General features: G+C 32.4%; 3 protein-coding genes across 3 annotated transcripts; 2 read left to right on the top strand and 1 right to left on the bottom strand.

The window, feature by feature from the left end:
- Positions 1-406: 406 nt before the first annotated feature.
- Positions 407-1966, top strand: RAD52 (recombinase RAD52; the record flags this gene model as incomplete). The annotated part of the gene is made up of 1 exon (XM_003687549.1): positions 407-1966. One exon carries the CDS (start codon positions 407-409, stop codon positions 1964-1966), a length of 1560 nt encoding a protein of 519 aa, XP_003687597.1.
- A 634-nt stretch (positions 1967-2600) lies between these two features.
- Positions 2601-12572, top strand: TOM1 (E3 ubiquitin-protein ligase TOM1; the record flags this gene model as incomplete). The annotated part of the gene is made up of 1 exon (XM_003687548.1): positions 2601-12572. One exon carries the CDS (start codon positions 2601-2603, stop codon positions 12570-12572), a length of 9972 nt encoding a protein of 3323 aa, XP_003687596.1.
- A 207-nt stretch (positions 12573-12779) lies between these two features.
- Positions 12780-14621, bottom strand: HEH2 (Heh2p; the record flags this gene model as incomplete). The annotated part of the gene is made up of 1 exon (XM_003687547.1): positions 12780-14621. The coding sequence occupies one exon, from the start codon at positions 14619-14621 to the stop codon at positions 12780-12782; it is 1842 nt and encodes a 613-aa protein (XP_003687595.1).
- Positions 14622-15706: the final 1085 nt, after the last annotated feature.

Here is a 15706-nt window from a genome sequence, read left to right as displayed (position 1 = left end):
CAATGGCTACTATAATTTAACAATTGGGTACCAGAAATATATATGCAGATACAAGGAATGATACATTACTGTTTTAAATGAACATTATATATATATGTGTTGATTTATAAAATTTTATGTTTCCAATATTTTTCATCGTTAAGGAACTTCCGATGAAACGAAAATTTGATTATATATAAATAAATGAAGACAAAACGATATATAACTTGTGCAAATTTAGAGATCGTAATTAGTTAACTTTCTGTCAAAGTGGAAGATTAACTTAAATATCAGAGTTATTTGAAGATCAGTGAAAGATTGAACTTTCAAGGCAGAGAGAGATTGAAGATCAAATAAGGTACGATCAGAGTGAAAGAGGACTACAAGGGGATAATATTTTAAATTATTTGTATAAGTTTGAATTAATATGGATGAGAAAAAACCTTTTATTTCGATGAATGAAGATATTCAATCGAAATTAGATAAGAAACTAGGTCCGGAATATATTTCCAAGCGTATTGGATTTGGTGCTACTAGGGTGGCTTATATTGAAGGGTGGAAAGCTATAAATCTTGCAAATCAAATTTTTGGTTATAATGGTTGGTCTACTGAGGTTAAGTCAGTTGTAATTGATTTTCTAGATGAACGTCAAGGTAAATTTTCAGTAGGTTGCACTGCAATAGTACGAGTTACACTTGCTAATGGAACATATAGAGAAGATATCGGTTATGGGACGGTGGAAAATGAACGCAGGAAGGCACCAGCATTCGAAAGAGCAAAAAAGTCAGCCGTCACTGATGCATTAAAAAGGTCCCTTAGAGGATTTGGCAATGCTCTTGGTAACTGTTTATATGATAAGGCGTTTCTAGCTAAGATTGATAAAGTTAAATTCGATCCTCCTGATTTCGATGAAGGAAATTTATTCAGACCAAGTGATGAAATAAGTGAAATATCTAGATCAACTACAATGGTACAAGATTCAAATATGGTTGAAAACAACAATTCTCGAAACAGCAACCACTACGAACAGAACAAGAGAAGACAGTTAACAAAAATTGGGAATGAATCTGTGAAAAGAGAAGAAAGCACAAGTAATTTAAATGAAAGTGCGGATAAACATTTGAAAGCAACTGGTCAACCATATCATGAAGCCAATGCTGAACATTTAAATTATGAAAATCAAAATAATATAGCTTCCAACGATCCTGACAGCTTAAGTAAAGATGATGAATTATTGGACGATTCATTTATGTTTAGTGATGAGTTTCAAGAAGAAGATTTTATAAATGGAGAAAAACAATCCACGGCTTCAAACGGTAGCGCCATTTCAAATGAAATACGAAAAGCTCCAGGAGTTTCCAAAAAGTCTTCAATTTCACCTGGCGTCGATGAACCTGCAACATTCGTTACTGCCAAAGCAGCAACTGCAGTTCAAGATCAGTCTACTATTACTGAAGATAATGTATTTGATCCTAAATTCCAAGCACAATCTATTAGACACACTCTAGATCAGACTACATCTGCAGCCATTCCAGTTAGTCTGCTGAAAGAAAAGGGTATGCCTAACATGAGAGAATCTGTTTACGAAAAATTTGCTCCTAAAGGTAAACAATTACAAGAAGTTGCCAATACCAATATGAATGCTAACGCTAGCGCTAATACTAACACTGTCGAGCAACCAGAAACACCTGTAACCACACCAGCAAGTTTAAATACCACCAATATATCTAAAACGCCTTCATCGATCGCACCAACAATAACCTCACCCGCAAGTCATGCTTCAGTAACAGTCACTCCAACTGCTCGTGTGAATAATGCCCCAGCTCAAATTTCTCCAAATATCCAACCGGGAGCAAATAGATTTGCACCACCTTCAACAATCGTCCATCCAAATACTTTTAACCCAAAAACTATACCACCAACAGCGCCACCAACAGCAAGAAGAGAAGTCGGAAGACCAAAAATCATACAATACCCTCGCAAATGATGAATACAAATACAGGAACACTCTGGCAGCAATACAAAATTCCTTGGCTTTATACAATCCTAAATAGATGGAAAATAATCATTCATGAACTTAAATACAATATCAATTACATAAAATCATCCCCATTCACATCCAATGAAACATGGATTCAGTTAACGTTTAGTTGTTGAATCGTTTGTTCTTCTGAGGTTTGTGCCATTCCGGGTAATGTACTTGTTATTGCCGCTGTAAAATCTTTCCCCGATGATGAAAGAATATAGTAAAAGTGTACAAATAGAAAAGGTTTTCTCAGTGATTTACTTTTAAGTAAAGCAATAGTAAGAATCCTTTTAAATGGACCTGACCTAAGGCAAAGGTATCAAGCATTGGAATATTTAACTAAATATCGTATTAACCAGAAAACTTTTTGGTGCTCATACTGTGTTTCATTCAGGTTACATTGTTAGAAAAAATAAAAGACTAATTTCTTCTTTTGTTGTGAACTTTAATTTGTAATTGTATATGCAAGGATAAGTATAGACAAAAAAGGACTGAGACCTATTTTGAAGAGTTCAAATTTTTAATATTACCTAAAAAACTTCAAGAAAATATCCGTGTTATTATTATTTTTCAGTCCTAGAGACTTAACGTAAATATGGTTAAATTAACGAACTTTGAGACGCTACAAAAGAAAGAGAACGCTAAGGCTTACAAACCATTGATAGATGGCCTAATTAACTGTACATTGGATGAATTTGTGTCCAAATTAAATGATATACAAGATTGGGATCGTTCCAGAGATGATCTTTTCGTTTGGATTCCAGTGTTAGATAGGATCGATGAATTGCTATCAAACATTGTTAAAAAATACGGGTATGAATCTGCTGATTATATTAAAAATCCACCAAAATTAACTGTTATGAAAAAAGAAGATGAATCTGTGTGCATTTCTTTGATTGAATTTACGCAGCGATTACTATACAATACAGAAAACCGGTTTTTTTATTCTTCAATGGACGTGATGAATAATTTATTAAATTGCCCAAACTTTGAAATTAAATTAGTGGCTATTAAAGTATTAGCAATAATGGGCGAAAGATATGTCATCGCAAGGGAAAGAATCGATTCGAAAAATATTTTGAGCACCCATTTATTAAAAAAGAAAGCATTAGAATTAGCATTAGCATTGCCATCATCAACAATCGACGATGATAATAAACACTTTTCATTAGTTGGTTTATATTTCGATGATAAAAAATTTCCTGCTAAATGGTCAAAATTAAAATTCACATATTATACATCTTCAAATCAAAAGCTAGGTTCTTTACCCTCAAGTGCACCACCTAGCACTACTCATCATTTTCCAAATCATAGCCACAATAAGGATTTAACTCCTACAACTAATTCTACTTCATTAAATGCGTCATTTAATAACCCTTCAATTAAAAAATTGGTGATTCAAAAGGATGAGTTGGCTTCTTCAACATTACAACACTTATTAAATAAAGGTATGGAATTACTATCTAAGGAGCATTGGTTTGATTTTTCCCTAAAGGTATCAATAGCAAAATCATTTTCTAATGATTCGCCGGAAAATTTAGAATTAAGAAATTTGATTGTTAGAACAAAATTTAATGCAATGGCATTGGTAAATACAATTTATATCCCACCTCAAGTTAGTTCTAAATTATTTGAAATCGATCCATATGCTTTTAACAGTTTGACAGATTTTATATCTCTATCTGAAACAAAAGTTCCAAAAGCTTTAAGAGCTGATGCATTGTTTGCATTGGAATGTATATCATTGAAACATGTTTGGTGTTCCGATATAGTGAGAAACCTTGGTGGTAATATGTCGCATGGCCTTCTATTTCAAATTTTACATTATATTTCAAAAGCCCTACGTGAGAAAAATGCAGAAGTGGATGAAGACTATAACGTTAGGTTTTTCTATTTAATTTCCAATCTTGCAGATGTAAAAACCCTGCACTCATCTTTAATAGCTGCTGGTCTGATCCCAAGTTTAATAGATATTGTTTCAATTAAACATTCAACTTATAGAAGAACAACCTCTTCTGCTAATCATTTATTAGAGTTATTAATAGACGATGCAGAATCAACTTCTGAATTTATTAATAACGATGGTTTGAATATTTTGATTAATTCCATCAGGGATGAAGTGACTTTTGCATTGGAGAATCCAGATTATGGTAAGCCCCCTACTTACTCAACAGTTTATTATTCAGTATCCTTCAGACAATTGGCATATATAAGGAGTTTATTGAAAATCGTCCAAAAAATGTTAAAATCGGATTCCGGAGATAGAATTAGAAATTTAATCGATTCCCCGATTCTTGTTTCATTACTTGATATATTGAAAAACAGATCAGTATTTGGTTACACATTGGTAACGCATTCTTTAGACATAATACAAATAGTGCTTAATAGCGAACCTACTATTTACAATATTCTAGTAGAAGCAGGTATCATCCCATTCATATTTGATCACTTTGAAGAATTTATTTGCCCTTATCCTGAACTAATTGCATTATTACCAGAGCTATTATCAGCATTGTGTTTAAATCCAGATGGTTTAAATAAGGTTAAAAATTCCAACATGATACAGTTATTAACTGAAGCAGTAACAAATATCAATTATGCAAAATTATTATCCTGGAAGCAGGAGGCTAGCCAGCTAGGTACATCATTAGATGAACTAACAAGACATTATCCTGAACTGAAACCTATTATGGTAAAAAGTTTTACAAACGTAGTGACTGAGTTATTGAAAAAGATTGATTTTAACCAGCCATTTTTATATAAATCATCTTTAAGTGATGGCTACTATTTCAATTCTACCACAGAGGAAGTTAACTCAGATCCAGATGGATCTGAAGAGTTGGCGTTCTGGGATGTTCAAAAGTCAACTTCTTTAGTAGATTGTTTTGCTGACCTTCTTTACGGTATGACAATGGAAAATGCTACACTAAATTCGTTATCTGAACAATTAGACTTCAGCAAGGTATTAGAGATTATTATAATGAAACACCCACCTTTTGATTATGTTTCTTCACAAACTATGTTAAATTTCACCGATGTATTACAATTGCTAGAAGAAAAGAAAAAAGGTTTTGCATTTCCTATTTTATTGAAAATGCTTGATACTCAATTACAATCCATTTCTGAATTTTTGAATAGCTCGATGGCTACGAGCTTCATATTAAATTGTGAGGGTAATGACAGCTCTAATAACGTTGAAGAGATTTTGGGCAAGTTATCAAGAGTCACTGCATTGTTATATGTAATTACTGATGTTTACATTAGTGTTACTTCTTTATCCCCATCAAGAGTAACCCAGATAATGGAATATTTTGAGAAAAATGGGTTCCAGTTAATCACCAACTTAAGATTACTTTTCCAAAAATGTGCTATCGAAGATGAATACATCCGTAACCATATGCCTGTTGATGCAATTAGACAGACGATGCCAGAATTTTATGGTAATGCTCCACCAATTCAAATCCATGATACGAAACCTTCAGAAGAAGAAACTAAGAACGATTTTAAATCTGCTAAAATGAAAAATTCCTATCAGACGAGATTTCTACTAACAAAATTACAGACCTGTTCATCAATTGTTTTTAGGTGCTTATTAAGATTAACTCACTCCAAAAATGCAGTTATGGAAACAAGTAATAGAGCGTTAGAGCTACGTGTTTTTGAAGTTTCTGTTAAAGAAATTATTGAAATGCTGCGTTATGTTCCAGTTGAAAATCACTTACAATATTTCTTGGTTGTGCTAAATTTCAATTCGTTTGTGTTTTCATTTCCAAAGACAAGTATAATGGGAAATGGAATTTTACAAACAATCCCAATACAATTATTTATACAAGATGGAGGATTTCAAATCTACATTGAATTTATCAAAAAGTTATTTAATAATTTGATAAATTTTAAAAACATTGCTGATATTGAAGACATCCCTTATTTAAAAAATACAACTGAGGTATTGACTTTAAGTTGTTTGTTAAATATATTGATATTTATGAATAAGTCAATTGAAACGGAGACTTTGGAGAATGTCAGAAGTATTGGGATGTATTACCCAAATCAGCTTCCAGAAAATGATTATAACATTACCGATAGTGTAATTCAGCAAGTAAGAATTTTAGCGTTAGGGTTGATACATGATTTGAAAGAAGAAGGATTGTTATTTGATAGTATTGATCGTAAAATCCCATACTCAGTTTTTAAACAGATTCTTTCAATGTTGCAAAATACTTTCTACGAAAGTTCTGCGAAGGACTTAGCGACTCCTTTAAAACTTGATTGGAAATTAGTTCCTCCAAGTAATGCAAAAGCTCAACTTTTAATCGAGAGTGGGTTAGCTGAAGATATTGCAGTGGGTTATCTCGAACAGAATAAAGACGAACTTCCTAAGGATATGAAACCAGACTGCTTTTCCAATGACGAATGGACAAAATATAAAACTTTGAAGAAGGAAAACATTTATGAACCTGTCAAAATAATACCATGTTATGGGTCTATTCAATCATACAACGATTTTTTTAATATGAAAAATGCTTTTGTAAAAAAGGAACTGCCACAAAAACTATTTGAAACGCTTCCCATTTATCCTAAACTAGTGAATGCATTTGCAAAAACCTTATTGTTGATATACTCATCACATTCGGAAAGTTCCAAAACGCAATTTATGAATTCAGTTTTGGATAAAATAATTGAAACTGATAATAATAATAGCTCACTTTTGTCACCTCTAACGCACTTATACGGTATATTCATGAATGAGAAATCCGTTTATAAGCAGTCGTTTCAAACAATAACTAGATTTTTGAACCACCTTCAAATTATAATAAATCCCAAATTTGTAAACTCTTTATGGTTTTCTAAAGCATTATACGTGTATGAAATTATTTTAGCCAAATCCAATACACCTGCGATGATTGCACTACCAGATAATATTCCATTAGTTGACGATTTACCAGCTTCTGAAGAATGTTACGCAGTTGACGACGAGACTAAAGAAACTATATTTAATATTTTGATAAGAATGAAAGAACTCAATAATTTTTATTCGGCACTGGCAATAGCACGTATTTTAATATTGTATGCTAGTCAAGAGGTTTATTCCAAAGAAATCATCAATTCAGGAATTTTACCAGAAATCTTAAAAGCTATTGGAGTAAATCAAAAGTCAGAAAAAATTAATTTCTTAGAGTCATCATTTATATTATTGCTAAGGAGGTGTTTTGAAGTTGAGGAAGTGGTTACGGAACTAATTAAATTTGAAATAAATAAAAGTTTCACATCTAGAACATTTGGTGAACATAAACTAAAAGAACGAGAACTTAATAGCCTAATTGAAGAAAAGCCTTATACAGTAATGAGGGATCCAACAAAATTCATTAATACACTCTCAGCGTCTGCTTCTTTCATTGATTTTGCTGAGGATGGGTCTCTCACAACTTTGTTGATGGAAAAAAAATCTGCTGATTCTGCCGATGTAGCAGTTAAAAATAATACAGATAGCAATTATAAGAGAACTGGTATTATTCACTTCTTATTGTCACAGTTAATGGCAGCATCTAAGAAAGATTGGATCTCGGAACCTGTTTCTACAAAAAGTCTATCTGATAAAAAAAACGGCTCAGAAAAAATTGATCCAACTAAAAATCCTGTATGTGCCTACATGATTTTTCTTTTAAAAGCACTAGTTGAGTTAGTTGGTAGTTACAAACAATGTAAATTTGAGTTTTTGACATTTGATAGAAGGAACACATACGCAGAATTTGCAAAGCCGAGATTTACTGCTCTAAATTTCTTTTTGTATCAATTACTAGATAAAAGTAGTAATTCGGAACAAGATAAATATGAACTGAAACGAAGAGAAGTCATTAGTACATTGGCGCGTTCTGTCTTGGTTGCATTCATTTCAAGTGTTCAAGATTCTAGCATTAAAGCCCAGGATCCTAAGGTAATTGAATATGATATGACTTTTGTGAGAAAGTGTTCAATAGAAGCAATAATCAAAGCTTTAAGAAACTCCAGCTCAACACCAAAATCATTAGAAGCCAATTTCAATAAAATTGAAGGTTGGTTAAAAATTATTTCGTCAATGATCTTCGTGCAAGCTCCTTATTTGAGATTAATTTTGGATGCTAATAAAATAGATGCTGATCAATATCAGATGTGTAAATTGATGATTGAAATGGACGTTCCAAACGTCATTTCTGAATGTTTATCTGTATTGGATATTAATTACCCGTTTGCAAAAAAGATGTTTAACAATGCAATCGATCCATTAAACGCTTTAAATTCAGTGAGGAATAGTTTTTCAGAATTATTTAAAATCGAAGGCTTAGATGATGAAGACGAAGAGGACATGGACTCTGATAAAGAAGAACAGCATAATATGTTTAAAAATTCTAGTTTAGGGATGTATGATGTTGAGGATATTGAAGAAGATGACGAAGATGATGAATCGTTGATAGGAGATGATGAAGAAATTGCATTCGTCAACGCCGAAGATGGTGGTTATGATGTAGTGTTTAGTGAAGATGAAGACACAGGATCGGTGACTTCAAACACTTCTGAAGATATTCATTCCTCAGACAGTGAGAATGAAATAGATTATTCCCTAGATTCTGCTGATGGGTTGACAGTCGATGTAGTTTCTGATTCTAGTTACAATTCTTCTGAAATAGCTGACGACGTTGATTCTGATGCAGCCATGCCGGACGATGATTCGGGTGTATTTTATAATAATGGTAGTGATATAGAACTCATATCAATCGATAGTGATGTTTTTGTTTCTGATGCTGATATGGATTTAGATTTAAGTGATTATGATATTGATCAATCAGATTGGGAATCTGGATTATCAGATTTTCCTAGTACGGATGATGAAGCAGAGGAAGTAACTTCAATTGCAGGTTCTTTATCAAGAGGAGATAATTCCAGAAGACGTTGGCTAACTTCTGATGGTGTCGAAATACTGGATAATTCCTCAGATGAAGAAGATAGACCTGGTGTTTTCCAAGGAATAGAGCATGTTTTTGAACCGGATGAGGAGCACTTTTTTAGAGTCCAAGATATGCACCGAAGTCACCGCAATCCAAGATCTTTGCACAGATCCCTAGGCAACTCACCTTTGGTACCACCAAGTTTATCTTTATTGAATATTGGAAGGAGAAATCAAAATTCTCTAATCAATCCGCTAGGCCCTGCAGGTTTAGAAGAAGTTGAGAATGATGTATCTGAACAACTTTTAAATATAGTATCTGGCCAACGTCCGAGAACAGAACGGCCAACTTTTGCTAGTCTGTTATTTTCTGGAGACTCTCTAGATGATAAGGCACCAGATGGTATTCTTCTAAAGCCAACTTTAGCCAGATGGAAAGATATTTTTGACATGTTCTATAACACTAAAGGTTACGCCAAAAACACTATTACAAGTATAATTGCAAAGATGTATCCTCCAAGTTATAAGTTATTTAAAGAAAAACAAGAAAAATTAAAAGATATTGAGAAGTTACCAATAAAAAAATTAGAAGAAAATTCAAGTAACCCTTCTAATGAAGAAATACCAAGTGAACCAATTGAAGAAGATGAGTATAATGAATCAGATGAATCTCCTGCTGTAACAGATGAAGAAGATGAGGGAATCAGTGACGGTGATGAAATAATTACTGAGGGTGACGAAGCTATCGAAAACAGGGAACCTATTTATGTAACGATCGATGGTGAATCTATTGATATATCTGGTACTGATATAGATCCAGAGTTTTTAAACGCATTGCCCGAAGATATGCGAGCAGAAGTATTTTCTCAGCATATTCGCGAACGTAGAGCAGAAGCAGCCCATAACCATATTGAGTCCAGAGAAATTGATTCAGACTTCCTTAATGCCATACCTGAGGAAATCCGAGAAGATATCTTGGAACATGAAACTGTCGACTCTAGAGTGTCTAATATTATGCGAACTATTAATGATAACTTAAGAACTAATATGCGGCAAAATGGAAGAGATAGTATTGATTCTATTGAAGTTATTGATGAACGTGTTGATTTGAATACAACCGAAAATGAAAAAGATGCTGATTCTGAGAAGAAAAAATCATCAAGAATATATTTTTCACCTCTTGTAGACCGGGCAGGAATATCTGCATTGATGAAATCGATTTTTATATCGCAGCCATATATCCAAAGAGAAATGTATCATGAATTATTCTACAGGTTATGCTCTAGCAAACAAAATAGAAGTGATATTATTAACTTTTTACTTTTAATTTTAACTGAAGGTATTCAAGATCAACATTCTTTAGAAAGAGTATATTCAATAATGGTAAATCTAACTCAAAGTGGTCCAAATAAATATCATAATAATTCATCTCAAATTAGACAATTACCTCCTGATAGCACTCCTCTGGTTGTTGCTAACCAAGCAATAGAAATTTTACAAAATTTAATAGATGCCGATAATAGATTGAAATATTTTTTTATTACTGAGCATGAAAACTTATTAGTTGGGAAATCGCCAATTAAAAATAAAAAAGACATAAATAGTAGGGCCTCCAAATACCCACTGCAATATTTATTCACTTTACTAGATAAAAAGTTAATAACCGATGAAACAGTTTTGATGGACTTATTAACCAAAATATTACAGACATGTACAAAACCATTACATTTATTTTTAAAATCGCAAGATAACAAATCCCTTTCCAAAATGAAATTTAATATGCCAGAGTTCACTGACGATATGTTAATTAAAATTGTTTCCATTATTAATATCGAAAGTTGTAATACTAGAGTTTTTCAGCAACTTCTAGCAACCATGCATAATTTGTCTGGTTTGGAAAATTCACTAAATATATTTGATGAAGCTTTAGTAAACTTAGCTAAATCCAATGTTATCGAATTAATCCAAAATTTAAAAGATTTACAATCAAGTCAAGACGAAATTGCAAATGGTAATGAAATCAATTCGGAATTGTTACAGAAGTTTACTTTACCAAGTTCTTGCCAATCAAAAATATTAAAAATTTTGACTGCTTTAGATTATTTGCACACACACAAGAAGGAAAAGAATTGCATTAATATTAACAATTTAATGTCGATTTACAACCGTATGAACCTAGGAAAACTTTGGTCCGCATTAAGTTGTTGTCTGACAGAATTAGAAGACAAAAAGGGGTTATCTACATCTGCTACCATCCTTTTACCTTTGATCGAATCTCTTATGGTGGTTAACAAACACAATTCCCTATTACAAGACTCTAATAAGCCTGGAGTTTTGAAATATGAAAGCATAAAAAGTCTTGATTTAGAACAGGTTCCTACTGAATCCATATTTTTCCCATTTACAGATCTTCATAAAAAGTTGTTAAATCAAATGATTCGTACTAATCCGAAATTAATGAGTGGACCATTCTCATTGTTAATTAAGAATTCCAAAGTTCTTGATTTCGATAATAAGAGATATTATTTTGTTGCCAAGCTACGTTCTGATTTCCAAGACCATCCGAAATTAAGTATAACAGTAAGTCGTGATCAAGTATTTTTAGATTCTTATAGAGCACTATTTTTTAAACCAGACGAAGAAATCAAAAAATCAAAATTAGAAATCACTTTCAAAGGTGAAAGTGGTGTTGATGCAGGTGGCCTAACAAGAGAATGGTATCAAGTTTTGTCAAGACAGATGTTTAACCCCGATTATGCTTTATTTATCCCAGTAGCTTCTGATAAGACCACCTTCCGCCCAAATCGCACCTCAGGAATCAATCCAGAACATCATTCATTCTTCAAATTTATTGGTATGATTATTGGTAAAGCCATTAGAGACCAATGCTATTTAGATTGCCATTTTAGCAGAGAAGTTTATAAGAATATTTTAGGAAAACCTGTCACTTTGAAAGACATGGAATCATTGGATTTAGATTATTATAAATCATTGAATTGGATTTTAGAGAATGATATTACAGATATTATTGAAGAAACATTTTCAGTCGAAACTGATGATTATGGAGAACACAAGATAATTGATTTGATTGATGATGGTAGAAATATTGCCGTTACTAATCTTAACAAGCAAGACTATGTCCAAAAGATTGTTCAGTATAAATTGAAAACATCAGTGAACGATCAAATGGATAATTTCTTAAAAGGGTTTTACGCTTTAATTCCTAAAGAATTAATTTCAATTTTCAATGAACAAGAGCTAGAATTACTAATAAGTGGATTACCTGATATCGATGTCAACGATTGGCAAAGTAATACCACGTATGTTAACTACACGTCAACTTCAAAACAAATTAATTACTTTTGGAGAGCAGTTAAGTCCTTTGACACTGAGGAAAGAGTAAAATTACTACAGTTTGTCACAGGAACAAGTAAAGTACCCTTAAATGGTTTTAAAGAATTGGCAGGTGTAAATGGTTTATGTAAGTTTTCAATCCATAAGGACTATGGTCCTTCTGATAGATTACCTTCCTCGCATACATGTTTTAACCAATTGGATTTACCAGCATATGATTCTTACGAAACTTTACGTGGTTCCTTATTACTTGCTATTACTGAAGGTTATGAAGGTTTCGGAATTGCTTAAGTATGTTATTTAGTTCTTTCATTTTTATATATGCATGGATAGGTTAATTAGTTAATAAGGAAATTAAATTTTCTAATAAAAAAATGGATACTTATATTATAAAATAGTCCGCTTTTATATTGGCTACTATAATAATAATAGTCTTAAAAACTATATATTTATGAAATTATATAGTTACTAATAATACAAGTCTGATTGCAATAACATTTACAATTTATCAGAATCACTTGGTAATTCAAATTCGTAGGATCTTAAAATTTCACCATGAAGTTCTAACTGAGTTGAAGTAACTGGGATATCACTGTTTTCTAATTTATTAGATATTTTTTTCCAAATTCTATTTTGTTCTTCAACATTTTCAACTTCATCTTTGAAGATTATTTCTTTTAGTTGATTGCTTGTTAAAAATGACTGTGGCTTGTTGTTTTCTTTAATTTCTTTCAAAATTTCAACTATTCTTTCAATGTAAACACTACATTTGGTTTGATCATTTAATTTATTAACTATTAATTTGTTCAAAAAACATAGAACAACGATAGAAAATAAGAATACTAAAATAGTCAAAGTTGGTTTAATATAATTAGATGAAATAATAATATCACTCTTGCCGCAGTAGAAAGGAACAAAATTTTTAGAGGTTGATCTTAATAAATTATGAGACATTTTTTCAGCAATGCTAAAAACATGATCATTAACAACCTCAGCTTCAGAATCGTCAGCATCCAATCTCTTTTTATATAAATTGACAAGCTTAATTTCTGGGTATTTCTTTAGTTGCAACATAACCTTACGCCAAATTCTTTGGCGTTGCTTTTCCGATAGCCAAGCTTTTTGAGAAACAAAAGAATCAAACATATTTTTTTCAATTAAGCCAGTGCTTTCGTCAGTTTCACCATCACCACATCTCACTCTAGAGTTTTTAAGTCTTAAATCATACAATACACCATTTAAAATATCTTGCACAAGTTTTTCTTCAGTTTTATCCTTTGAACATTTTATTGGCAGTGGTAATAAACCATATAAATTGTAAAAACTATTTTCTGGAACATATCCTTTATTACAAACAGATTTCATAGAACTGTAACAAATGGCATTATCCGGACAAGGAGTACAATCAGGAATAATTAAATCAGATAATTTAGATTTAATGTCATACTTTTCAAATAAACCATTGTTCAATACTTTATCGGTTATAGAAGTTTTCAAAAATGGTGGATATGCCAATTCTTTACCACAATACCCAATGTTTATGCAAACTTCTCTATACCATAGGGTGAAAAAACATAATAAAATAATTGAAGCAAAACTACTAATTTGTACTAATGCTTTCAGTATCACCTTGGTTTTTTTGTATTCCTTTGGAGATTTATTCTTTTGTTCTTCAACTAAAGATTTGTTTTCTTCTTCTTTGTCCAAGGATTCGTTTATTGTTTCCTCTTTTTCGTCATTAGGGTTAGTTTTAGTTTTAGGTTGCTCTTTCTTTGTTATATCCAGCTTCTCATCAGAAGTTTTTTCAGTTTTATTCTCTTTAACAATTGCACTTTGTTGTAATTTTTGTAAATCTAGGGGTATATTTCTTCTAGTTTTCGGTTTAGTTTCTGATAACTTTGATTCTACAATTGCTTTTGTATTTGATCTTTGTTCGACTTTAGGTACTTCCTCGGTATTTTGACTTTTAATTTCATGTTTAGTATCGTTTACCATTTCTGGTTTCTCTTCTATTTTAGAAGTCTTTCTTTTCTTTGATGTTGAGTTTGACTTTTCATCTGTAGATTGTTCACTTTCTTCAGTTTCTTCATCATCGGTTGATTCAATCTCTTTTCTTTGACGTTTTTTGTTCGAACTTTTAGTTTGTTTTTTATCTTTCTCAGAATTTAAATTTCTTTCTCTTAATTCTTCCAAATTAGAAGAAATGTTATTTTGAAACAATTTAACTAATTCATTCTTCTTACATTTGGATGGGAATTGGATTTTATTCGATATTAAAATCTTCCTTAATTCAGGTACTTTCAATTTCTTTGGATCAAACCCAGGTTCTAAATACTCCATTATATTTCCAGATTGTTACGATAGTCGTTATTTGAACAATTAGTTTTGGTAAGTAACCAGAACAAAACATTGGAAACACTACTTAATTTTTTAAGTTAGCCACTAAGAATTGTACCTTTCTTATATATTCAATTAAAACTGAGAAAGAAATCCTATTCAATATTGTCTATTCAACAGTTACTTGGCTGTCGCATGCAGTATTTGTTTTTGTTTTTGTTTTCATATTCATTTTGTGTTCCTGCGTTACCTAATGCGGAAAAACAAAAACAACAATTTGAAACTTTCAATATTTTAACGTTAATGAACTGTTAATAAGTAAAAGTTGTATAGAAGCATGGTGAGGTGGCCATTGAGACATCTTCAGGGTTTCAGAGAAGTAGTTTACCAGAGGGCGTGTATTTTAAAACATTTGTGAACTCAGCCTGATGTTCGTGTGGTGGGCGTGCTTGGAGGCCATCATTGGTGAAGGGAATGTAATGGTCCGGGAGTCGGCTAGGATCAGACGTTCCGAATGTACCGTCCCTAAGTTTATACATGTGGGACAGGGTGCATGGTTGGTCTTTTCTTGCGATGTTGGGGGCACTGTCACTTTGTTTATAAACTGCACTCATATAGACGGACTCTAGGTTAATCCGCATTTCAAAAACTGCAATCACTAGTATACTTCATTCATACATATTATTACATTCTCAAGTACATATTATGTGCTACCTGCCCAATGTATTTGTACTCTTGGCCATCCTGCGATTCTCCATCTCTTGCCACAACATCTCCATAACCTTGACACCTTGATACCTTGCACCTAACACCTTGAACATAGCACCTAGCTTCTTAAATATTGCATCGTTTCTCTGCTATCGTGTGCCTACTCTCAAATCCCTTCTCGGAAGTGTATTATACTTCTTATACTTTTAGCCGCCAAGCATTTGCAGTGGCCCCTTTTGCCGTGGATCCCCTACTTACTCGCCGGGGGCGGTGGCGCGCCCAGCTCGTAGCATGTGACTGGCCAGGTCCACACTGCAAAATTGCAAGGATGAATAGACTAAGTGGTATAAAAGAGAATGGTTAACAGTCTCACAGGTACA

Source organism: Tetrapisispora phaffii, chromosome 11, assembly GCF_000236905.1.
Source record: "Tetrapisispora phaffii CBS 4417 chromosome 11, complete genome".
Lineage (NCBI taxonomy): Eukaryota > Fungi > Ascomycota > Saccharomycetes > Saccharomycetales > Saccharomycetaceae > Tetrapisispora > Tetrapisispora phaffii.
The sequence above is the reverse complement of the archived record's forward strand: the minus strand, read 5'-3'. Positions and strand labels throughout refer to the sequence as shown.